The following is a 25,968-nucleotide window of genomic DNA, read 5'->3' as shown; positions in this document are numbered from 1 at the left end:
TGCAGCGAATGAATCGACGAATTAACCTGAGTTGTTGTGAGCGTTGAGAAAAATTAAGCATGAGGAGGAAATTTAAAGAAACATTCACAAATCGTAATAACTGATGATTACTTTTCACATTTAAGGGCTTCATTTTAAAAAGTTGCATCAGAATATAAATTATTTTATTCGGTAATCTCAAACTTGTGCTGCACGTCTTTAAATAAAAGTATTCACCTTCGTCATCAGAGACAACACTGCGTAAATAATTACTGAAAGAGAAGAAGACACAAACAGCGAAGAAGAAACCTGCCGCTTAAGTTCACCAGAATCCGTCTGCTTTCACACTAAAGCCAATCAGACGTTGGTTCTTTCACAAACAGAGACTCCCCGTTCTCAACTGGACCAGAGTTCCCGTGTTCGTCCGCACCGGAGTCTGAACCAGCGCGTTCACACTGCTCCAAACGAACCGGACTATCTGTAGAACTGGACCAGAGTTCCCGTGTTCGTCCGCACCGGAGTCTGAACCAGCGCGTTCACACTGCTCCAAACGAACCGGACTATCTGTAGAACTGGACCAGAGTTCCCGTGTTCGTCCGCACCGGAGTCTGAACCAGCGCGTTCACACTGCTCCAAACGAACCGGACTATCTGTAGACCTGGATCAGAGTTCCCGTGTTCAGTTCGCACCGGAGTCTGAACCAGCGCGTTCACACTGCTCCAAACGAACCGGACTATCTGTAGAACTGGACCAGAGTTCCCGTGTTCAGTTCGCACCGGAGTCTGAACCAGCGCGTTCACACTGCTCCAAACGAACCGGACTATCTGTAGAACTGGACCAGAATTCCCGTGTTCGTCCGCACCGGAGTCTGAACCAGCGCGTTCACACTGCTCCAAACGAACCGGACTATCTGTAGAACTGGACCAGAGTTCCCGTGTTCAGTTCGCACCGGAGTCTGAACCAGCGCGTTCACACTGCTCCAAACGAACCGGACTATCTGTAGACCTGGATCAGAGTTCCCGTGTTCAGTTCGCACCGGAGTCTGAACCAGCGCGTTCACACTGCTCCAAACGAACCGGACTATCTGTAGACCTGGACCAGAGTTCCCGTGTTCAGTTTGCACCGGAGTCTGAACCAGCGCGTTCACACTGCTCCAAACGAACCGGACTATCTGTAGAACTGGACCAGAGTTCCCGTGTTCAGTTCGCACCGGAGTCTGAACCAGCGCGTTCACACTGCTCCAAACGAACCGGACTATCTGTAGAACTGGACCAGAATTCCCGTGTTCGTCCGCACCGGAGTCTGAACCAGCGCGTTCACACTGCTCCAAACGAACCGGACTATCTGTAGACCTGGATCAGAGTTCCCGTGTTCAGTTCGCACCGGAGTCTGAACCAGCGCGTTCACACTGCTCCAAACGAACCGGACTATCTGTAGACCTGGACCAGAGTTCCCGTGTTCAGTTTGCACCGGAGTCTGAACCAGCGCGTTCACACTGCTCCAAACGAACCGGACTATCTGTAGAACTGGACCAGAGAGAGGCAGTGTGCACCCTGAGACCTTTGTTTTTAGTTTGACCATATGTTTCTTTTTTCTTTCTTTTTCATTTAAAGTATTTATATTTCATTCTTTACAAAACTTGAATAAAAAGGAGCAGAAAGATGAAAATCTGTCGATTAACCAAAACAACCAATAATAAATAAACTGAACTGAAACTAATGAACCTCTCATTATATCTTCTTATTATATTGTCATTAAATGATGTTTTTCTTTATTTTTTAACACGGACTGTTTCATGACGGACTCCGTACACTGAAACACATCGTCTGTTCTGAAGCTCAGAGTTCAGATGCGTGTTCACACCTCCTGAAACGAACCGGACTTTCCAAGCAAACGAACTATGATTGGATTCAGAAATGCTAGCTTGTTCCCAAACTTATCCATTCATTTCTCATTTCTGTAAATAAACAACAGTTTTAATTATCCTGAGCTCATTTACGTGGATGCATCAATACAAAGCAAAGAAAGGGTTAAAATAAAACAGTTTTATCAAACTTTATCAGTTATATTCCACCGAGTCAGAGTGCTGAGTCGTGGCATGATCCAGGTTTGGGTTTAATTCTGTAAAAGAACATCCTGGAAGAGTTGTGATTAAAGTTTTCTGTTCAGTTCATCTAAAATGTGTCTTAATGCGTCTTCCTCCCACCAGGAGAACAGGACGAGTCTGTATGCAAGACCTACCTGACCAGGATCAAAGACCTCCGTCTGAGGCTGGAGGGCTGCGAGAACCGAACGGTGACCCGGCTTCGGCAGCCCGTGGACAAGGAGCCGCTGAAGGCCTGCGCCCTGAAGACCGCCGAGCAGATGGTAGCATCCTGAGACATCGCAGCGGGAACAGGGGCTTCTGAAACCTTTCTGACCTAATCTGTCTCTGGAACAGAAAGTGCAGTCAGAGCTGGAGGGCTTGAGGAAAGACCTGAGCTCCATCGCGGAGAAGACGGAGGAGGTTCTGGCGTCTCCTCAGCAGTCCAGCTCCACTCCGATGCTGCGCTCCGAACTGGACCTCACTCTGAAGAAGATGGACCACGTTTACGGCCTGTCCTCCGTCTACCTGGACAAGTGAGACTCCGTAACGTCACAAAGGCTGCAGGTCGATCCGAATCCCTGAATTTGTTCCTAAAATTTCCACCTTGTTTTTTCAGACTGAAGACCATCGATGTCGTGATCAGAAACACTAAAGATGCCGAAGACGCGCTGAAGAATTACGAGGCTCGTCTGCGGGACGTCAGCAAAGTTCCAGCTGAGGAGGCGGATGTGGAGGAGCAGCACCAACAGCTGAAGGTGGTTTTCCTCGTTAAAAACTTCGGATCAGTTCCGACGTTTTCCCCTGAATGTGACTCGGATCGGATATTTTCATGTGATTTGTCGATAAGATTCAGAACTTCTGGAAGAATATCTGTGATAAGAGACTCTTCCAAACAAACCTTACTGGTTCAGTCTTTTTCCAACTGGACTGTCCCCAAGTTTACCGCGTAGCACGCTAAGAGTCTGAGATGTAGACCTAGATCACTGCTTCTCAAATGGGGGTACGCGTACCCCTTCGGGTACTTCAAGGCAATCCAGGGGGTACGTGAAATCTTTTGAAAAAATCAATATTTTTTAATGTTTTCTTGAAAACATCCTTAAATAAAACAATATAAATGTAATATCATATAAATATTTAATATATTCCAATAAATGTAAGTGTACATTCATAAACTGAATTTACATTTAGATTTACAGTATTTCATTCCTCCCAAAATCCCAGATGCCGACGTGAATTGGACTCCACTGTCGCCTTGACAACAAAAAACAATGGAGTCCTGGTTGAAGCGTATAGTAGAGATGTGCAAAACACAATTAAAGTTTAAAAGGCCAAACACAAATGATAAAATGCTGCATTTCATGTTTTTTCTGTACCAAAAGTCCTCTGCACTGTTTAGGGGGAACGTGGCTGAAAAAATATGTTACAAGGGGTTCTGTGTTGCAAAAAGGTTGAGAACCGCTGATCTGGATCATTGCTGATGTCTTTCCTCCTTGACATTCCTGCTGCCAACGACTGTACCTAAGGCTGGATGAGGACCGGATGCAGTGGTGGTTCTAGACCAAGTAGGCTGGTGGAGTTCATGAGAAAATAACCCAACAAAGAGCCGTCAAGGATTTTAAAACGTAAAACGTCTAGTCAAGTAAACTTTATTTATCAGCATGTTTAATAACAACATATGTTGACCAAAGTGCTGTACAACTAAGGGGACTTATTTAATATATTTAAATATATATTTAATATTTAAATATATTAAATATGATTCTGTATTTAATATAAGTATTTAATAGAATACATAAAAATAAATCAAATAAATTTAAAGTAAAATGTCACTAATAAACTAAAGTATCATTGAATATGTCTGTAGAGGTAAAATACTGTATTTAAAATATGTTTATTGATGCATAAAAAAATTACTCAACTGTTGTTTATACGTTTATACATTATTAAACTTTTTTAACTGAAATTTTTTTGTAACAAATATTTTCATAATAAAATAGCAGAAATTGATAAATGAAAGTAAACACACATTTTAAATATATATCATCATTTAATTAGTATTTATATATTTATATATCATGTATTTATACATTTAGGAGAAATTCACATTTTCAAACACTTTTAATAATTGAAATAAGCAAGATTTTATCCATTATTGGCTCTGAATGTCAGTTTTGATTAATCTGTGAATTATTTCAGGCTCCGTCCTCAGCGGGCCTGGCCACCCTGCACCCCCCTGCAGAACCGCCCCTGACCAGATGATATCAGGGCTGTGACGATACGCTTTTGTCCCGATTTGATTATGATTTTTTTGGTGCCGATTCTATTTAAATTGCGATTCTCACAATTCTTTGATTTTACTGATTTTTGTAGATTAAAAACAAAATAAATGTATAAAACTTATTTTTTTGCTCATAATTTTTCTTGATTTCAATTAGAGGAAAAACCACACAGCACCCAGACCATCATTCTGCTGCTAAAACGCCCAAGAAGACACGTAAAAAGATCAATAAAAACAATAAAAATGACAAAAATTTTATAATGGATTGTTTTTATTTGTTTGAAAAAAGAGATTTTTTTTAACAAAAAAAAATCGATTTTAAAATTGTGAAGTAAAAAAATTCAGATTATCGATTTTTCGATTCGATTTTCCCAACCCTCATATTTTCAATCCTCTCCTGATGTATAAAACAAACTAACGATGTTTCTGCTGTGTACGGTCTGACAGGCGATGCGTGCGGAAGCAGAAGCCGACCAGGCGACGTTCGACCGCCTGCAGGACGAGCTGAGGCGGGCTTCGGCCATCAGCGACAAGATGACGAGGATTCACAGCGAGCGGGATGCGGAGCTGGAGCATTACTGGCAGCTGGTCAGCGGCCTGCTGGAGCGCTGGCAGGCCGTGTTCGCCCAGATCGACCTCCGGCAACGCGAACTCAACCTCCTCGCCCGCAAGATGAAGTCCTACCGCGACGGCTACGAGTGGCTGATCCGCTGGCTGGAAGAGGCGCGGCAGAGGCAGGAGAAGATCCAGGCTGTTCCCATCGGAGACGGGAAGGTTCTCAGGGAGCAGCTGGCGTCCGAGAAGGTGATGCGTCATCCATCTTATCCAGCTGGGAATTTTTCACCCTGTCTAACGTGACTTTCACTGTTTCAGAAACTCCTGGAAGAGATCGAGAGGAACAAGGACGAGATTGAAACTTGCCAGAAAAATGCGAAAGCTTACATCGATTCTGTGAAGGTAAAACAGGAAGTTTGCTTGTTTACAAACAAAGAAAGTTTATTTCTCAGCTTGACTTGGTTCCTGTCCTTGTGAAGGATTATGAATTCCTGATCCTGACCTACAAAGCCCTCCAGGATCCCATCGCATCTCCTCTGAAGAAGCCCAAGATGGAGTGTGTGTCTGATGACATCATCCAGGAGGTTGGTGGCGAACTCTTCATCCTGATGTTTTCTCCAGACTTCTGAACGTCTTTCACAGCTTTTCTTTGGATATTTTCTGCCTTTTTCCATCATTTTCAAACTTTGAACATTTTCAAAGGATTGAAAAGCGACTAAAAGGCTTTGAACTGCAGTGGTGTCGACACACAACTAAAACCTTAGAGAAGTTTTGGTCCCATTTCTTCTGTTTCATCTGAAAAGCAGCAAAAATCAGACAGAAACCAGCCGCTAGCTGCTGGCTATTAGCCACTGGCTGCTAGCTGTTAGCTGCTAGCTTTTAGCTGCTAGCTCTTAGCTGTTAGGTTTTAGCTGCTAACTATTAGCTGTTAGCTGCTGACTGCTAGCTGTTAGCTGCTAGCCGTTAGCCGCTCACTGCTGAGACAGCTAGCAGTGAGCGGCTAGCTCTTAGCATGCCTCAGCATGGAGGCAGAAACTGGACACGTAGAAAACCAAAGAAGAAGAGTCAGGATCTAAAATTCCAGCAAAGACCTGAACCAGAACCTGAGAGATCCATCAGGTGTTGGCCGAAGCCTCATCAGACCTGGTCTCCATGGAAACGTGGCTTCAAGAAGTCAAAAAAGGCTGAAGGTCACATGACCCAAGTACTGGACGTAAGACCAGAAGAAACTGGTCTGATGGAGGGACAGATCCTCCCCAGACCCAGGACCTGAAGTGGTCTGATGGAGGACGGATCAGGAAAGAAAACAGAACAAAAAGGCAGAAATGTCTAAAGAAAAGTTTTGGAAAGTCCTTCCAGGATCCTGGAGAACCGATCCTTTAGTGGACTGAATAAAAGTTTCTCCAGACGGTGACGAAGAGTAAAAACTTTATTGTAAAGTGTAAAGTGGTTGCCATGGCGACGAGTGTTGTGACCGCTGTGCGTGTGTTTCAGTATGTCACCCTGAGGACGCGCTACAGCGAGCTGATGACCCTCAGCAGCCAGTACATCCGGTTCATCACCGACACGCAGCGCCGCCTGGAGGACGATGAGGTAACTTCCATAGCCGTATCCATGGCAACCTCAGCCGCTGAGGTCGGCACGTCGGCACTCCGGTGGTGGTGAACTAAACCGTTTTTTCACATCCAGTAAAAACAGTCTGGAAACCAGTTTCAGCCACACAAACAGCTCAGCTGCTTCTCACAATACTTTTATTTCATATTTGCTTCTTTATTTCTCCTTTAAAATCCCCTCCGTTATGGTTGGAAGGTTTCGGTTCTTATTTATCTCCTTTTCCACGTCTCCTTCTTCCTAACTTTGTTCTGTTTGATCCTTTTCCACCTGCTCGCCGGCGCTTTGTCATGACGAATGTCTGTCACACGCTTAAAAGATGAATTAACCCCAAAGCTGCAGGTATTTACATGAGAACAACCTTCTGAGTGTCTCCGCTCTACATCAGATCCTCATCTGTGGTGAAGGAAGGTTCACACGTCTGGAAATCTTTCATGAATGTTGCAGCAAACATCAACTTTTCCTGCAAATTTTCAGCCTTTTTTTATTCAGTTCTTTCATTTTACTGTAATAAAGTGAAGCAAAAAATGGCAGAGAAGAGTTTTAAAAGCTGGAATTTTTCTGACAAACAGTTAAACTCAATATTTAACAGTAAAAATAAAATATTTTGGCTTTTTTAGGGCAGAAACAGCTCTATTTACCTGTTGTTTACGATAGATAACTTAATAATTCTGGAAAATGCCTTTGTTCCAGCAGCAATAAATGAAAAAACAGTCAGTTAAAATGATGCACGTACTAAATATAAAATGTATTAAATATTTATGAAAATATAGACAATTCATTATAAAACAATAAAACACCTCCACTCATATTTCATTTTCAGCAGGCAGCAGAATTTCTACGGAAGCCCGGAGTGGACATGTTCAGAGAACGGTTTATATTGTCATAATCTTGAGATATATATTGAAATATTTTTTGAAACAACAATAAAACAAAAAGAATTTTTGTTTTTTTTTAGACTTCAGGAAGTGAAATTAATTCCTGTTACATAACAAATAAAACCATACTTTAATGATCTTTATCTGGAAATGACTTTGTTTCACCAGCAGCAGAAAATCAGACGACATACAAGTAAATATAAACAGAGAAACGATCGACTGATAAATGTGTCTGAGATTGAACATCTGGATTTTAATGAAGGAAAATGATTCAGTCTCTCATCAGAGCTTCAGCTGCAGTCGACGCATTACGATGCATTTTTCGTCTGAATGATGCGTTTCTTCTTTACAGAAACATGTTTACTGACTCACGTCTCACACGGAGGCTGAAAAACTGACATCAGCAACTTCCAGACAAAATAAGACACAATTTTACCATCAACAAGCAGCAGTAGCAGCAACAAGCAGTTCATGTTCAGTCCCAGGTCTTAAGCTAACGTCCACAGACCCACCGAAAATTAAAAAAAAATTGGCCTGATTATGTCAGAAAAGCAGGATTCCTTCGTGTTTGACTGGTTCGGAAGACTCTGCAACTCCCAGAACTGACGCTCGTTTTCAGATAAGGTCTTTTATCATTTGTTAGCAGCTGTGTCCACGTTTTAAAAAACAGATTTTATTCAGTTAATCTAAATAAAAAAGACTTTATTTGTCCTGATTGCTTGTTAAAAAGTAAAATGAAATAAATTAATTAACAAAATAATAAATTAAAAAAAGAAGACATTTATGGCCTAAAAGTAAAACTAAATGCTTTTCTTTTCACTTAATGGACCCGTCATGAACTCGATACAGACGTCGCCGCAGGACTTGAGAAGGCGGAGCTAAAGCACAGCAGAGTGGGAGGGGGAGGAGCTTACCATCTGTTTTCATTTAAATCGTCCAATCAAGCTGCTGCTTTAAAGAGAGAAAAAAATTTAAATCTAAAGTATTTTTTTTTGCTGTTTGTGCTTTAATTATTCAATTTTATGTTTTACTGATTATTTTTAAATTATTTTAATTTATATTTTATTATTTTTATTTGTATTTTCAAAACTTTTAGTGAATTTTTATCTGCCTATTTATCTTTCTAACTTAAGTTATAACAAGTGTTTCTATTCTTATCTTAAAAATAATCAGAACACCTAAAACTGATCCTTTCCTTTCAGTTAATTTCTGTATAAAATTAGGAAGTTTTTATTTGTATAAAAGGAGTAATTTAATCATGAAATGTTTCTAAAATGTCGAACCTTCCTTGTGATTCCTGCTGAATCAGCTTCATGTCTTCATGAGACGCAGATTTTATGTTTTAACCCAAACTGATTCTGCTGTTTGCTGCGTCACTTTGTTGACTGCTTATATAAATAAAACTCCATTTAATATCTGTATAAAAACGTTTCATATTTGCTGCTCGTCCGTTTTGCATGCTGTTTTTCTCCCTGCCTGCTTCTGATTCTTCTGTTTTTGTGCATTTCATAAAAAGCTGCTTTTTTTTTTTTTTGTAATCAAACACGCTGAACTTTTCCACCTGACTGAAACGCGATACAAACTCCCTGCAGGGGTTGTCAGAACAAACTAAATCCCACCTGGAAGATAATAAAACTGTAAAATATTCTGCTTTATTCACACATCATTTGCAGTTTGCTTATATTGTTACTTAGATCATATAAAATGCAAATAAATGAAAATAACTCCAATGCATGAAAGCAGAACATGTTGTTTGTACCACACATTTACATGAGAAGCATTTCCTAAAACCACATGCAGATAATCTCCTGTAGCAGCGTAACTTTATCATGTATCTACATTTGTATGTACTTACATGTGTTATTTAGATGTAGTTGTTATTATCTAACACCTCTAACCTTCTCTCAATCCCCTTTACTCCCTCTTTGCTTCTACTAATACAGAAAGCTTCTGAAATACTAAAAGAAGAGGAGAGGCGGAAAATGGCGGAGATTCAGGCTGAGTTAGAGAAGCAGAGACAGCTGGCTGAAGTTCAGGCCCAATCTGTGGCCAAAGCGGAGCGAGAAGCCACCGAGCTGAAGCTGAAGATGACGGCAGAGGCCAACCAGAGGCACGACGTGGCGGTGGACGCCGAGAAGCAGAAGCAGAACATCCAGCAGGAGCTGCAGCAGCTGAAGACCCTGTCGGAGCAGGAGATCAAGTCCAAGAGCCAGCAGCTGGAGGAGGCGCTGCTCAGTCGCTCCAAGATCGAGGAGGAGATCCACATCATCCGGGTTCAGCTGGAGACGACCGTCAAGCAGAAATCCACGGCTGAGACGGAACTGCAGAAGCTGCGAGACAAAGCTGGCGAGGCCGAGAAGCTCAGGAAAGCTGCTCAGGACGAGGCGGAGAGGCTCCGCAAGCAGGTGGCGGAGGAGACGCAGAAGAAGAAGAACGCCGAAGACGAGCTGAAGCGTAAATCCGAGGCGGAGAAAGAGGCGGCCAAGCAGAAACAGAAAGCTCTGGACGAGCTGCAGAGGTTCAAACTGCAAGCCGAGGAGGCGGAGAGGCGCATGAGGCAGGCGGAGGAGGAGAAGCTGAGGCACATCCAGGTGGTGGAGGAGGTGGCGCAGAAGAGCGCCGCCACAGAGCTGCAGGCCAGATCCACGTCATTCAGCCAGAAGGCAACGGCGCTGGAGCAGTCGCTCAGAAAGGAGCAGGGAACCGTCCTCCAGCTGCAGGAGGAGGCTGGACAACTCCGGAAACAGCAAGAAGAAGCCAACAAGGCCAGGGAGCAGGCAGAGAAGGAGCTGGAGACGTGGAGGCAGAAGGCCAACGAGGCTCTCCGCCTGAGGCTGCGAGCCGAGGAGGAGGCTCAGAGGAAGAGTCAGGCTCAGGAGGACGCAGAGCGGCAGAAGGTCGAAGCCGAGCGAGACGCCAAGAAGAGGGCGAAAGCTGAGGAGGCGGCGCTGAGGCAGAAGGAAAACGCAGAGGAGGAGCTGGAGAAACAGAGGAAGTTCGCAGAGCAGGTCGCTCAGCAGAAGCTGTCCGCCGAGCAGGAATGCATCCGCTTAAAGGCCGACTTCGAGCACGCCGCGCAGCAGAGGAGCCTGCTGGATAACGAGCTCCAGCGGCTGAAGAACGAGGTGAGCGGCGCTGAGAAGCAAAGGAAGCAGCTGGAAGACGAGCTGGCCAAAGTCCGGGCCGAGATGGACGCGCTTCTGCAGCTGAAGATCCAAGCCGAGAAGGAGACGCTGTCCAAAACGGAAAAGAGCCAACAGCGCCTGGAGTCGGAGGCCGCGAAGATGAAGCAGCTCGCCGAGGAAGCCGCTCGGCTGCGCTCGGTCGCCGAAGAGGCCAAGAGGCAGCGGCAGGTCGCCGAGGAAGAGGCGGCCCAGCAGCGAGCGGAGGCCGAGAAAATCCTCAAGGAGAAACTGGCCGCCATCAACGAGGCAACTCGCCTGAAGACCGAAGCGGAGATCGCTCTGAAAGCCAAAGAAGCGGAGAACGAGAGGCTGAAGAGGAAAGCCGAGGACGAGGCCTATCAGAGGAAGCTGCTGGAGGACCAGGCTGCTCAGCACAAGCAGGAGATCCAGGAGAAGATCACGCATCTGAAGAGCTCCTCCGTCTCCGAGCTGGAGAGACAGAAGACCGTAGTGGAGGAGACTCTGAGGCAGAAGAAGCTGGTCGAAGAGGAGATCCACGTCATCAGGATCAACTTTGAGAAAGCGTCGAAGGAGAAGTCGGATCTGGAGGCGGAGCTAAAGAAGCTGAAGGGCGTCGCAGACGAGACCCAGAAGAGCAAACTGAAAGCCGAACAGGAGGCAGACAAGCTGAAGAAACTCGCTGCCGAGGAGGAGAAGAAGAGGAAAGAAGCCGAGGAGAAGGTGAAGAGGATCGCCGCAGCAGAAGAAGAAGCGGCTCGGCAGTGCAAAGCCGCCCAGGAAGAAGTCGAAAGGCTGAAAAAGAAAGCCGCCGAGGCAAACAAGCAGAAAGAGCAGGCTGAGAAGGAAGCCGAGAAGCAGGTTGTCCTGGCCAAGGAGGCGGCGCAGAAATGCAGTGCTGACGAGCAGAAAGCACAAGACGTCCTCTCCAAGAACAGAGAGGACGTCCTGGCTCAGGAGAAGCTGAAAGACGAGTTCAAGAATGCCAAAAAGCTGGCGGAAGCTGCGGAGAAGGCCAAGGCCAAGGCGGAAAAAGAGGCCGCTTTGCTGCGTCAGAAAGCAGACGAGGCCGAAAAGCAGAAAAAAGCTGCAGAAGAAGAAGCCGCCAAGCAGGCCGAAGCGCAGAAAGACGCGGAGAGGCTGAGGAAGGAGGCGCAGGAGGAGGCCTCCAGGCGGGCGGCGGCCGAGGAGGCGGCTCTGAAGCAGAAGCAGCAGGCCGACGCAGACATGGCCAAACACAAGAAAGAGGCCGAACAAGCCCTGAAGCAGAAGTCTCAGGTGGAGAAGGAGCTGGCTAAGGTCAAGCTGCAGCTGGACGAGACCGATAAGCAGAGAGCGCTGCTGGATGCTGAGCTGCAGCGGGTTAAAGGACAAGTCAACGATGCCGTCAAGCAGAAGGCACAGGTGGAGGACGAGCTGTCCAAAGTCAAGGCCCAGATGGACCAGCTCCTCAAAATCAAACTCCAGATTGAGGAAGAAAACCGGCGCCTCATGCAGAAAGACAAAGACAACACCCAGAAATTCCTCCTGGACGAGGCAGAGAAGATGAAGAAGCTGGCAGAGGAAGCCGCTCGGCTCAGCGTGGAGGCTGGAGAAGCAGCCAGACAGCGGCAGGTCGCCGAGGACGACTTGGCCGAACAGAGGGCGCTCGCCGAGAAGATGCTGAAGGAGAAGATGCAAGCCATTCAGGAGGCCACAAAGCTCCGCGCTGAAGCAGAGGAGCTCCAGAAGCTGAAGGACCAGGCGCAGGAACAGGCTAAGAAACTCCAGGAGGACAAGCAGCAGATCCAGCAGCGCCTCGACAAGGAGACGGAGGGCTTCCAAAAGTCCCTGGAGGCCGAGCGGAAGAGGCAGCTGGAAGCTTCCGCCGAGGCCGAGAAGCTGAAACTGAAAGTAAAGGAGCTCAGCGACGCTCAGGCCAAAGCCGAAGAGCAGGCCAAGTCGTTCAGGAAGCAAGCCGAGGATGCTAAAGCTCGGCTCGAGCAGACGGAAAAGCAGACGACGGAGGTGGTGGTGCAGAAGCTGGAGACGCAGAGGCTGCAGAGCACGCGGGAAGCCGATGACTTGAAGAAAGCCATCAGCGACCTGGAGACAGAGAGAGAGAAGCTGAAGCGAGACGCAGAGGAGCTTCAGAAAAAATCGCAGCAGGTATCGTGACCTGAACCAACATCCGTTTACCATCTACACAATCCTCTCATTTAAACACACTAACCGTGATAACAACACTCTTCATGGAAAATTGCACATTTTATGCAATCTGCATGAAAATCTTCGTCACTAGCGCTGAGCCTCGTAGTCGTAGCAGTTTACCACACATTCAGGCCGCTGGAGGACAAAAACGTCCTCTCTGCTGTAAAAACATCCGTTTTTTCTTCACTCAGTCACCGTCAGCTCTGATCATAACAACCAAATGTGTCATTGTTCAGAATATTTTAACTCTTTATGCGCCAATTTCAGCACATAATGTCACCATTTTCATGCCAGAAAACCAACTAGAAAGTAGTTACTTTCCAGGGATTTGTTTAAATCTTCTCATCAGTCTTAAATGAATAAAAAAAAAGCATAAAACATTTTTTAATTAAATTAATTTAATAAATAAATAATTAATTTATATAATGATAATAATAATTAATAATTAATTTAAATTAATTATTAAATTTATTTGCATCTGTACATAACCCCAAAGTCCATCCAACTCATATGAAGCATAAGTAACTAATTAGATGCTTTGTTTTTTTTTATAAAAACAGTGACATAATGTGATTAACGTGACTTATAAAGTGTTAGAATAATCTAAATAATGACATTTAATATATATTATCTGTAGATTAGATTGTATTTTTGATTAAGACTAGAGTTTGATTGATTTCATATTAAAAAAAAAAGAAGTAAACAGAATTTAATTTGCACTGTTTTTATGGCAGTTTTGGGGTACAGTAGGATGTTTTGTCCTTTAATGATGTGAAAGAGGTACTATATGTGCACTGTTGGAATTCTAAAGTTCTAGAGAAACGCTGTCGTTAAAAAAAGAAGCTTACTGGCAACATGGTGCAGAAAAATGCCTTTAATTTGTTTTTCACCACAATGTGGCACCGCTTACACAACATCTTACCTCCACTGTGATGCAGAACTCTGGGAAAGTATCATTCTGCATGTTTGGATCAGAAACATGAAGTAAAGCTGATGATGTGTGACCATCAGGTAACGCGTGGGAGCGCACGGTTGCATTAACACAGCAGTGACTGTTTTGCGATTACATTCAGGTATCTAAACCCAATTTCTTCTGGTTATTCCAGCACAATTTCATGAAAAAATGTTCATTTTTTTTATTTTATTCCACTCTATTTGAATGTCTTATTCACTAAAATCTAAACAAAACGTAATGAAATTCCTGCAAAACTTTCTTGTGTAGTTTCTCTTACTTATCAGCTTCATATAATTATCGTGGTTGCAGCAGCTGATTCGGTGTCTGCAGACTGTATGATGATAAAAACTGAAAAGGCTGACTGGCAGCATGAAGGTTATGAGAAAGTCATTTAGATTATGAGGGATAAGAGACTGAAAATGACACGTTGCTGATTTGCCTCTCGCTCAGACGTCTGATTGCTGCGCCCTTCCTGAAGGGTCGGCCTGAGGATGCGCACACCCCATCTGGATATGTTTGTTTGTTTGTTTGTTCAAATTCCACACAATATATTTAGCTTGTTTGGCAAAAGGAGCAGTCACTCTCAGGATCATGAACTTCAAACACGGATGTTGGTCATCTTCGGTCTTCGTTCAGGCCCATTTCTGCTGGCTTACATAGACAGACATGGACGTTCATTTCAGATGTTGTCATACGTCGCTGTCCTCATACTTCCATGCGTCTTTTAGGTCAGTTCATCCAGTAGAGGGCATTCCTTAGTTCAGTGTTTACTTCTATGCTATGGCAGTAATGAACCCTGTAAAGTTGTTTACCATCCAAAAACACCAGAAGAAGAAAACCACAAAGTTTTTTTTCTTATTTTGTTGCTAATCTCAACTTTTTCTGCGTCTTCTTTGCGTGCTTTTTATTAGGTGGTTTCTGCGTCATCGTCTTCCTGTTCTTCTTTTTCTCTGGTTGCATGTCAGCTACACAACTCAACACTGCCAGTGGTTTCTGGCGGTATTGCTCCGTTTTCAATGTCATGGATCACTCGACTCCTTTACAGACTGAATCATATGAGTAACCAACGGAGGAGATGCGTCTGTCTTCTGCATCCAGCAAACGTGGGAGCACCGTTTTTAGTCGTAAAGATTTTGTTTCCTGTTGGTCATATTTCATCATCAAAATCCTACTTTCATCCATCATCCTTCAGGGTCTTTCACAGTTTCCGGTTACGATGCTAAGTTAAACTAAGTGGGTACTGGCTTTAGCTTCATATAGGGGGTAAAGATATAAGATTGAGTGATCTATTCATCAATCTATTGCAAAGAAAGTCGGCAAGAATTAAAATTATTGCTTTTAATAATAACATTAAAATAAATTTTAACAATCATTTCCCTTCCTTTTTTTCAAAATAGATGGCAAATGCCCAGCAAGAGCAGATTGAGCAACAGAAGGCCATACTTCAGAAGTCCTTCCACACTGAGAAGGAGCTGTTGCTGAAAAGAGAAAAGGCTGTTGAAGATGAGAAGAAAAAGCTGGAGAAACAGTTTGAGGATGAAGTGCAAAAGGCCAAAGCCCTCAAAGAAGAACAGGAACGTCAGTGCAAACTTATGGAAGAGGAGAGGAAGAAGCTCCAGGCTGTCATGGATGAAGCCGTTAAGAAGCAGAAGCAGGCCGAGGCGGAGATGAAGAACAAGCAGAAAGAGATGGAAGTTCTGGAAAAGAAAAGACTTGAACAAGAAAAACTCTTGGGAGAGGAGAATACAAAGCTCAGAGAAAAGCTGCAGAGTCTTGAAGTTGCTTCCAAACAAGGCGCATCCAAAACAAAAGAAACTGAAGTTCAGACCGACAAGGTTCCTGAAGAGCAACTGGTCGCCATGACAATGGTGGGAACCACAAAGAAAGTTCTGAATGGCTCAGTTGAAGTGGATGGAGTGAAGAAAGGTGGAGAATCCCCAATGGCCTTTGATGGAATTAGAGAGAAGGTTCCTGCTGAAAGGCTTCATGACATCGGTGTCCTGACCAAGAAGGAATTTGACAAACTGAAAAAGGGCAAAGCCTCGGTGCAAGACCTTGAAAAGACTGAGAAGATCAGATCATGTCTTAAGGGCCAGAGCTGTGTTGGAGGTGTCTTGATTCCATCCAAAGAGAAGATGAGTATCTATCAGGCCATGACAGAGAAGAAGATCACTCCAAACACTGCTACAATGCTACTAGAAGCTCAAGCAGCTTCGGGTTTCATTGTTGATCCCCTGAAAAATAAACTTCTCTCTGTGGATGAGGCTGTTAAGGAGCAGTTAATCGGCCCTGAACTCCATGACAAGATGTTATCTGCAGAACGAGCAGCCACTGGCTTTAAAGATCCATACACTGGAGCCAAAATTTCCCTGTTTGAGGCCATGAAGAAGGGACTTATTGAGAATGATCAGGGAACTAAATTCCTCGATGTACAGCTTGCAACTGGTGGTATTATTGACCCCATCAATAGTCACAGAGTGCCTCTCCAAACGGCCTACAAGCAAGGTCAGTTTAATGCTGACATGAACAAGAAACTCAACGACCCCAGCGATGACTGCAAATTATTCACTGATCCCAGCACTCAGGAGCAACTCACCTACAAACAGTTACTGGAGAAATGCACCAAGGACTCTGATACCGGTCTGATGATTTTACCAGTGACGGACAAAGCAGCTCAAAGCGAGAGAACCTACACAGATTTGGAGACAAAAGAGGTATTCAGCAAATCAAACGTTGATGTTCCATTTGGAAGATTCAAAGGAAAAACCGTCACCATCTGGGAGGTCATAAACTCTGAATATTTCACCGAAGAGCAAAGAAAGGAACTGATTCGACAGTATAAGACCGGCAAAATCACTGTGGAAAAGATCATTAAAATTGTCATCACTGTTGTGGAGGACAAGGAGAAGAACAGTGGGAATATGTTCAGTGGTTTGAGAGCTCCAGTCTCTGCCAATGACCTGCTGGACTCCAAGATCATAAACAAAGACTTGTTTAACAAACTGAGCAATGGAAAGATTTCTGTCAAAGAAGTCTCTGAGATGGAATCTGTGAAGAAGGCTCTGCAAGGAGTGCCCAGCATTGCTGGACTGTTGTACGAACCAACCAAAGAGAAAATGCCTTTCTATCAAGCCATGAAAAAGGAGTTGCTCTCTCCAGAAATTGCAGTAAATTTACTTGAAGCTCAGGCTGCAACAGGGTTTATGATTGATCCTGTCAAAAATGAGAGGATCCCTGTTGATGAAGCTGTTAAGTCGGGTCTTGTTGGACCAGAACTGCATGAACGCCTCCTATCAGCGGAGAGAGCCATTAGCGGTTACAGAGATCCATACACCGGGAAAAATGTGTCTCTTTTTGAAGCCATGAACAAAGGCCTTGTTAAAAGAGAACACGGAATCCGTCTTCTAGAAGCACAACTTGCAACAGGTGGAGTTGTTGATCCTGTTAAAAGCTGTCGTATCCCACACGAGGTTGCCTGCAAGCAAGGATATTTTGATGAAGAAATCAGCAAGACCTTGAACAAAAACACAGATGAAACAAAAGTATTTTATGATCCAGACTCACAGAAGGATGCAACCTATGCACAGCTCATGAAACAATGTGTGACAGACAAGGAAACCGGACTCCCGTTGCTTCCCCTTTCAAAGAAGGCTCCAAAGCCAAAAGAAGACAAACAGATCACAGAGGCAAAAACAAAAGAGGCCCTGAATGAAGCAACCATGGAGCTGGAATATGGACCTTTCAAGGGGAGAAAAGTCACTATTTGGGAGATCATACACTCTGAATACATCACTGAGGAACAACGATTGGAGGTGATTCGCCAGTACAGAATGGGATATGTAACAATTGAAAAGTTGATAAAGATGGTGATAACTATGGTTGAAGAAAAGGAGGATAAGACGAAGGAAGAGGCCTGCTTTGAGGGCATCAGAGCACCAGTCACTGCTAGCTCATTGCTTGATTCCAACATCATTGATAAGGCAACATTCGATCAACTCCAGCAGGGTAAAAAGATGCCCAAAGATATCAGTAAAACAGATAAAGTAAGGAAGTACCTGCAGGGCACGGATTGCATTGATGGTGTCGCCATGGAAGATTCAGATGAAAAGTTCAGCATATATCAAGCAATGAAGAATAATATCTTGCAACATAACACTGGACTTGCTCTTCTTGAGGCTCAAGCCGGAACCGGTTTCATCACTGATCCAGTCAAAAACCTGAAATATTCTGTGGACGATGCTGTGAAGGTTGAGGTTGTTGGCCCAGAGCTTCATGAGAAACTCCTGTCGGCTGAAAAAGCAGTGACGGGATACAAAGATCCATACACAGGCAATAAGATTTCTCTTTTCCAAGCCATGAAGAAAGAGCTTGTCTTAAGAGAGCATGCTATTCCTCTTCTGGAGGCTCAGTTTGCAACAGGAGGAATCATTGATCCAGTCAGTAGCCATCGCATTCCCAATGATGTGGCAGTTCAGCGTGGCTATCTCAGTAAGCAGATGTCCAAATCCTTCAACGAACCTTCAGGTGATGTTAAAGGTTTCACAAATCCCAACACCAATGAAAGTGTTACATATAAACAGCTTCTGGACAAGTGCAGAAGGGATCCCAACACTGGTCTCTGCTACTTGCCTCTGTCAAAGGTCCAAACTTCGGCTCCAGTTGAGAAATCATACGAGTACACAGAGGAGCAAGCCAAAAATGACCTGTCGAATGCCCAAATTGAAATTCCGCTTAAGGGCTTTGCAGGAAAGACTATGACCATATGGGAGATCATGAACTCAAATATGCTTCCAGACGAGGAAAAGCGCCGCATTTTGGAGCAGTATCGTTTGGGACAAATCACTAAAGAAAGAATGATGATCATCATCATTGAAATCATTGAACAAAGGGAAACTCTAAAGTCAGAGCAGAGCATGTCATGTGATATCATCAGGAGAAGAGTTACCATTGAAGACCTGTACAGCGCTCGAATTATCGACTTGGAATCATACAACCTTCTGAAACAAGAGAAAATGACTATTCGTGAGGTGATGGAAATGCCTTCGGTGAAACAGTACCTCTTTGGCACTGGATGTATTGCTGGCATAATGTCAGACAGCCCTTCAAAGATCAGCATTTACCAGGCCATGAAGATGGGACAGATGCAGCCTGAAGTTGCTTTGAAACTCCTTGAGGCCCAAGCAGCAACTGGGTTCATGATTGATCCTATGAAAGATGAGCTTCTGACAGTTGATGAAGCTGTTCGCAAAGGGCTTGTGGGTCCTGAACTGCACGATAAACTTCTCTCTGCTGAGCGAGCAGTTACAGGTTACAAAGATCCGTACAGTGGGAAAGTGATTTCTCTCTTCCAGGCAATGAAAAAAGACCTGGTTCCAGAGGATTATGCCTTGAGGCTGTTGGAAGCCCAGAATGCCACCGGAGGGCTGATGGATCCGGAATATTACTTCCATCTCCCTACAGATGTCGCTACGCAGCGTGGATACATCAACAAGGAGACTCTGGACAGAATAACCGAGCCTACTGCGGATGTGCAAGGTTACACTGATCCAACAACTGATGAAAAGCAGACCTACGCCCAGCTGTTGAAACGGTGCAGAATCGATAAAGCAAGTGGTTTGCGGTTGCTTTCGCTGGCCGACAGAAGGCTTCTCTTTAAGGGTCTCAGAAAGCAAATTACAGTGGATGAGCTGCTGCGGTCACAGATTATTGACCAAAAGACATACAATGAACTCACTGAAGGTACCATCTCAGTTGAGGAGGTCAGCAGAAACCTGAAGAACTACCTTGAGGGCACTAGCTGTATTGCTGGTGTCTATGTAGAATCCAGCAAGGATCGCCTGTCCATTTACCAAGCAATGAAGAAGAACATGATCAGACCAGGTACTGCTTTTGAGCTCCTTGAGGCTCAAGCTGCGACAGGTTATGTTATTGATCCTATTAAAAACCTGAAGCTGAATGTCACCGAAGCTGTAAAAATGGGAATTGTTGGCCCAGAGTTTAAAGACAAGCTCCTTTCAGCTGAACGAGCTGTCACAGGCTACAGGGATCCTTATTCTGGCAAGGTTATCTCTCTTTTTCAAGCCATGAAAAAGGGACTAATTCTGAAAGACCATGGCATCCGTCTGTTAGAGGCTCAGATTGCCACTGGTGGAATCATTGATCCTGAGGAGAGCCACCGTTTGCCAGTTGAAACAGCGTATGAACGTGGTCTGTTTGACGAAGAAATGAATGAGATCCTCACTGACCCCTCTGATGACACAAAAGGCTTCTTTGACCCCAACACAGAGGAAAACCTCACCTACCTGCAGCTGATAGAAAGATGCATGACTGACCCTGAAACCGGTCTCCGTCTTCTGCTTCTGAAGGAAAAGAAACGCGAGAGGAAGACATCATCTAAGTCTTCAGTTCGCAAGCGAAGGGTAGTCATTGTCGATCCCGAGTCGGGTAAAGAGATGTCTGTGTACGAGGCATATCAAAAGGGGCTTATCGACCACCAGACCTATATAGAGCTTTCAGAGCAGGAATGTGAATGGGAGGAAATTACAATCACCTCAGCTGATGGAATCGTGAAATCTATGATTATTGACAGGAGGTCTGGTCGGCAGTATGATATTGACGATGCAATCTCAAGAGGCCTAATTGGCAAGGCGACCCTAGATCAGTACCGAGCAGGTACACTGTCCATCACAGAATTTGCAGACATGCTGTCTGGAAACATGAGCGGTAGCAGATCCCGGTCTTCCTCCTTCGGCTCTTCTTCCTCTTACACAATGAGCCCTATACCTTCGATCAAAACACCAGCAACCACATGGAATGACCCAACAGAGGAAACCGGGCCTGTGGCTGGAATTTTGGACACAGAAACTCTGGAGAAGGTGTCAGTCACAGAGGCCATTCACAGAAACCTAGTGGACAATATAACTGGTCAGAGGTTGCTGGAAGCCCAGGCCTGCACAGGAGGCATTATTGACCCAAACACGGGGGAGAAATTCTTTTTAGCGGATGCAATGAATAAAGGGCTTGTGGATAAAATAATGGTGGATCGCATCAGTTTAGCCCAGAAGGCATACAATGGATTTGAAGATCCTAGAACTAAAACCAAAATGTCAGCAGCCCAAGCTCTGAAGAAAGGCTGGCTTTACTACGAAGCCGGACAGCGATTCCTAGAGGTTCAGTATCTCACTGGTGGGTTGATTGATCCAGAAGTTACGGGCCGAGTCCCTATCGATGAGGCTGTGAGGAAGGGCACCTTAGATGCACGTACAGCACAAAAGCTGCGAGATGTTAGTGCATATTCAAAATACCTCACATGCCCTAAAACCAAGCTCAAGATCTCCTACAAGGACGCCATGGAAAGAAGTATGATAGAGGAAGGAACTGGTCTGCGACTACTTGAAGCATCGTCCCAGTCAAGCAAAGGCCTTTACAGTCCCTACAGCATCAGCGGCTCTGGTTCTGCCACCGGTTCACGTTCTGGGTCAAGAACCGGTTCTAGGTCTGGTTCCAGAAGAGGCAGCTTCGATGCCACAGGGTCTAGCTTCACCACAACCTTTTCGTCTTCCTCCTACGGTTCACCGAGCTACAGCCGGCGATACTGAGCTGAAGGTCCTGCTTTAAAACCAATGCTCACCAGATGCCTAACTCTCTGTGGAATAAAGACTTCCTTTATTCTGCTCTGCATGGGGCTGTTACAAGACTTTTCATAATTAATTTTCTACTAAAATCATTTTATTAGTTTTAGTCTGGTTTATGCTGCCTCATCAGATTGCTGATTGTGTACTGTAAGCATCTCGTATTAACAGCAGTTTTACTCCCAGTATCCAGCACAAATGTTTCCATTGTACGTGACATTTTGATTGTTTAGGTTCTATATTGCAAGCATTTATTGTTCCATAAAAACACATTTATGTATACCAGACCACAAAGAGAACCAAATTGGATGTACAAAATCAAATTTCTCTGCATGTGTATATTTCTGAATGTTGAGGAAAAATAGCCACTCTGCAGAGCAGAATACAGAGTCTCGTAAATATTAACAGTAACAAGAATGCTTAGCTTCAAGATCTTTTCTCTCCTGGACTGCACTGCCACATATACTCTCCCAGTACATGAATGCAGCCTCATCCCAGTTGTGACTCATCAACACCTGCAGCTAGAGCAGCAAGTGCATCCTGTCAAATGAACAAAGAGCAAACTCCCTCAAATGGAAAGACTCTGCAACTGAATATTAACACCTTGTGGACATGCAAACCGCTGCTTCGTTGGACACTTTAAGAGGTACTTAGTGATATTTTCAAATATCTTCTGAGTTAGTTGATTGAAATTTTGCACATTAATGTTTTTGTTTTATGTTGATTTTGTGTTTCAGATTGCCTTCAGCGTCCATGTCCCTCCAGCTCTTTACCCAGAGACACTTGGTATAAACTGGACTCAAATCATGACTGTAATCAAAGATTTTATGAGACAGGACTAAGACGTACTTAATCATCAGCTTTTCTGCTCGTATTCTTTTAAGAGTGAAGCATTTTAAAGACCAAAACCAAACTTTGTAAGTGCCTGCAGGACACTTTTTCACTCTGTACTGGGAGTTTTACAGGAGGTGGGGGAATTTAACTGTAAAATGACAGAAAAAGCAATGCTACCTGTAATATCTTGATTATCAGGTCAGCTGTTTTGCTGTTGGATTACATGTCAGCAACTCTAAAACCCACACCAGGCTAAAATGTGTAGTTTGAATATTTAGCAGCTAAATTTGACATTATTCATCCATTTTGTTCCCTTCTGTCAGTATAATCACTGTAAAGCTAATATAGCACACTACTTCTAAAAGCCAAGAATTAATATTTCCTTCAGAAAGATCTTTAAGCTTTGCATCACACACAGTGTTTGTATTTTACACTACATAAACTCGTTTTTTTTTCTTTGTAAAGCAACACCTGCATCATTTTATTTTAATACTTTATTTCTATTTTGCATGATTTATTAACATGAAAGATGCAAGAATTAAGTGGTTTTATCCATTAATGCTTTTTTTCTTTTATTTTTTTCCAGAAGGTTTGAAGGATGTATGTTAGTGAGGGTCATCAAACCTACTTTAAAACGGTGTATTTATAATAAGGGTGATGAGGAATTTTATTGTAACACCTTATACAATGTAAATAAACAGAGATTAAAAGTTTACTTGCTTGTTCATTTTGAAACAATGACCAGACCCCCATATCGTCTCAGAACCCCGATCCAACCCCCATATCGTCTCAGAACCCCGATCCAAACCCCATATCGTCTCAGAACCCCGATCCAAACCCCATATCGTCTCAGAACCCCGATTCAAACCCCCATATCGTCTCAGAACCCCGATCCAAACCCCCATATCGTCTCAGAACCCCGATCCAAACCCCATATCGTCTCAGAACCCCGATCCAAACCCCCATATCGTCTCAGAACCCCGATCCAAACCCCATATCGTCTCAGAACCCCGATCCAAACCCCATATCGTCTCAGAACCCCGATCCAAACCCCCATATCGTCTCAGAACCCCGATCCAAACCCCATATCGTCTCAGAACCCCGATCCAAACCCCCATATCGTCTCAGAACCCCGATCCAAACCCCATATCGTCTCAGAACCCCGATCCAAACCCCATATCGTCTCAGAACCCCGATCCAAACCCCCATATCGTCTCAGAACCCCGATCCAAACCCCATATCGTCTCAGAACCCCGATCCAAACCCCCATATCGTCTCAGAACCCCGATCCAAACCCCATATCGTCTCAGAACCCCGATCCAAACCCCCATATCGTCTCAGAACCCCGATCCAAACCCCATATCGTCTCAGAACCCCGATCCAAACCCCATATCGTCTCAGAACCCCGATCCAAACCCCCATATCGTCTCAGAACCCCGATCCAAACCCCATATCGTCTCAGAACCCCGATCCAAACCCCATATCGTCTCAGAACCCCGATCCAAACCCCCATATCGTCTCAGAACCCCGATCCAAACCCCATATCGTCTCAGAACCCCGATCCAAACCCCCATATCGTCTCAGAACCCCGATCCAAACCCCATATCGTCTCAGAACCCCGATCCAAACCCCCATATCGTCTCAGAACCCCGATCCAAACCCACATATCGTCTCAGAACCCCGATCCAAACCCCATATCGTCTCAGAACCCCGATCCAAACCCCCATATCGTCTCAGAACCCCGATCCAAACCCCCATATCGTCTCAGAACCCCGATCCAAACCCCATATCGTCTCAGAACCCCGATCCAAACCCCCATATCGTCTCAGAACCCCGATCCAAACCCACATACCTTCTCAGAACCCCGATCCAACCTGCATACCATCTCAGAACCCCGATACAAACCCCATACCATCTCAGAACCCCGAAATAAACCCCATACAGTCATAGCACCCAATCCAACCTGCATACCTTCTGAGAACCCAGATTCAACCCCCATACCGTCCCAGAGCCCCAATCCGACTCCCATACCGTCCAAGAATCTTAATCTGACCCGCATACAGTTAAAAAACAGGTTTTTGGACTTGTTGCTGGACTTATTTAGTTTCATTTCTCCCATCAAAGATCTGCAATGCTGGCTGGTCTGTCCACAATCCAGGTCCCCATCATGTAATGGTTCTTACCAGATGCCTCCCAGTCCAAAGAAGTCTGGCGTCTGGTCTCAAACAATATGTGGCTTCTTTTCTGATCAGTACAGCCAGAAGTGATGTAAATTAGAACCGGATAACCGGTCTCCATGGTAACCCTTGTTCACATAGTACTGGATGCAGGTTTAACAGGGATCCATCATCACGGTGTCCAGCTTAGACATTTGGAACAAACTGGAAATCCTTCATCCAGATTTCCTTCTCAGAGACTCAGAGATGCTGCTATTGCTGCTTTGCTATGATTTCCTCCAACAGACTGATTATTTATTCATTTTCACAACACAAGATTTCCATCTAGAGGCTGAGCAGCCGAACTGCACCGTTCGCGATGGCCTGCTGGTTGACGTGGCGTCTTCATTTTGTTATTCATTCAGAATTTATTATATTTAAATCTTAATTTGAGTCCGAGCTGTATGAGCTATAGTTTATATTTCTGATTACTCCACCATGGCTCTTATTCAAAAAAATGTTCACATTATAAGAATAATCAGCTAAATACAGATTTGGAAATCTGTTTTTATTATAGAACAAAAGCCAACAGACGGATCGGTGCGGCGTCTGCAGTAATGCGGACTCTGCACCGGTCTGTCGTGGTGAAGAAGGAGCTGAGCCAGAAGGTGAAGCTCTCGATTTACCAGTCGATCTACGTTCCTACCCTCACCTATGGTCATGAGCTGTGGGTCGTGACCGAAAGAAGGAGATCTCGTATACAGGCGGCTGAAATGAGTTTCCTCTGCAGGGTGGCCGGGCTCTCCCTTAGAGATAGGGTGAGGAGCTCGGTCATCCGGGAGGAGATCAGAGTAGAGCCGCTGCTCCTCCGCATCGAGAGGAACCAGTTGAGGTGGCTCGGGCATCTGGTCAGGATGCCTCCTGGACCTCCCTGGTGAGGTGTTCCAGGCACGTCCCTCTGGGAGGAGACCCCGGGGAAGACCCAGGACACGCTGGAGGGATTATATCTCTCGGCTGGCCTGGGAACCCCTCGGGATCCCCCCGCAGAGTTGGCAAATGTGGCTGGGGAGAGGGAAGTCTGGGCTTCCCTGCTTAGGCTGCTGCCCCCGCGACCCGACCCCGGATAAGCGGCAGAAGATCAAGAAATGAAGATGAACAAAAGCCAATGTATGGTTGAATTATTTCATTCAGTTTTTCTGCAACAGTAGAACACTAATAAAATACTTTTAAAATTATTTGAAAATCAAATATTCCACATTTCCACACCTTTTCTCTGAACAATTTTATTGTTAATTAAACACATTTTGTAAAATTGCTTCAAACTGCACATGTACCAAATGAGATGTTGTTATGCAAACAGTTTACAGTGAACATTACTGTGGTATTAATTCAAAATATTTATATTTTATTTACAGTTTAAAAGATTTTTATCTGTTTGGGTAAAACTGATTCAGAAAACAAACAACTTCAGCCATTCATACGAAATCACAGAAAACAGCTGAAATATGGAAATCTAATTTTCCTCTGTGAGCTCAGTCAAACATTTAAATACAAAATTCTTTATTCTTTAAACAAAAACAGACTGAGCATTCGTCGTTTTTAAAATCTGACCAAATATTTTCACTGCTTACAGAAACCAGGTTTGTCCAGTCGGACTTGATCACAACATAAT

The 25,968-nt window shown here is 44.4% G+C and overlaps 1 protein-coding gene across 7 annotated transcripts in view; it reads left to right on the top strand.

Annotated features, from left to right (window-relative positions):
* Nucleotides 1-22,853, top strand: part of pleca (plectin a) — a 131,271-nt gene extending 108,418 nt beyond the window's left edge. For all 7 annotated transcript variants that reach the window (XM_079258655.1, XM_079258654.1, XM_079258653.1 and 4 more), the window contains 10 exons: nt 2,189-2,346; nt 2,420-2,598; nt 2,682-2,820; nt 4,791-5,147; nt 5,217-5,300; nt 5,378-5,482; nt 6,393-6,491; nt 9,331-12,678; nt 15,073-21,952; nt 22,044-22,853. In XM_079258655.1, the coding sequence (XP_079114781.1) occupies nt 2,189-2,346; nt 2,420-2,598; nt 2,682-2,820; nt 4,791-5,147; nt 5,217-5,300; nt 5,378-5,482; nt 6,393-6,491; nt 9,331-12,678; nt 15,073-21,273 (10,670 nt within the window). In that variant the 3' untranslated portion in view covers nt 21,274-21,952; nt 22,044-22,853. The remainder of the gene's footprint in view (nt 1-2,188; nt 2,347-2,419; nt 2,599-2,681; nt 2,821-4,790; nt 5,148-5,216; nt 5,301-5,377; nt 5,483-6,392; nt 6,492-9,330; nt 12,679-15,072; nt 21,953-22,043) is intronic.
* The last annotated feature ends 3,115 nt before the right edge of the window (nt 22,854-25,968 follow it).

This window comes from Telmatherina bonti (genome assembly GCF_933228915.1).
Source record: "Telmatherina bonti genome assembly, chromosome: 19".
In the NCBI taxonomy this organism is placed as follows: Eukaryota; Metazoa; Chordata; class Actinopteri; order Atheriniformes; family Telmatherinidae; genus Telmatherina; species Telmatherina bonti.
This window is presented reverse-complemented; position numbering and strand designations above follow the sequence as displayed.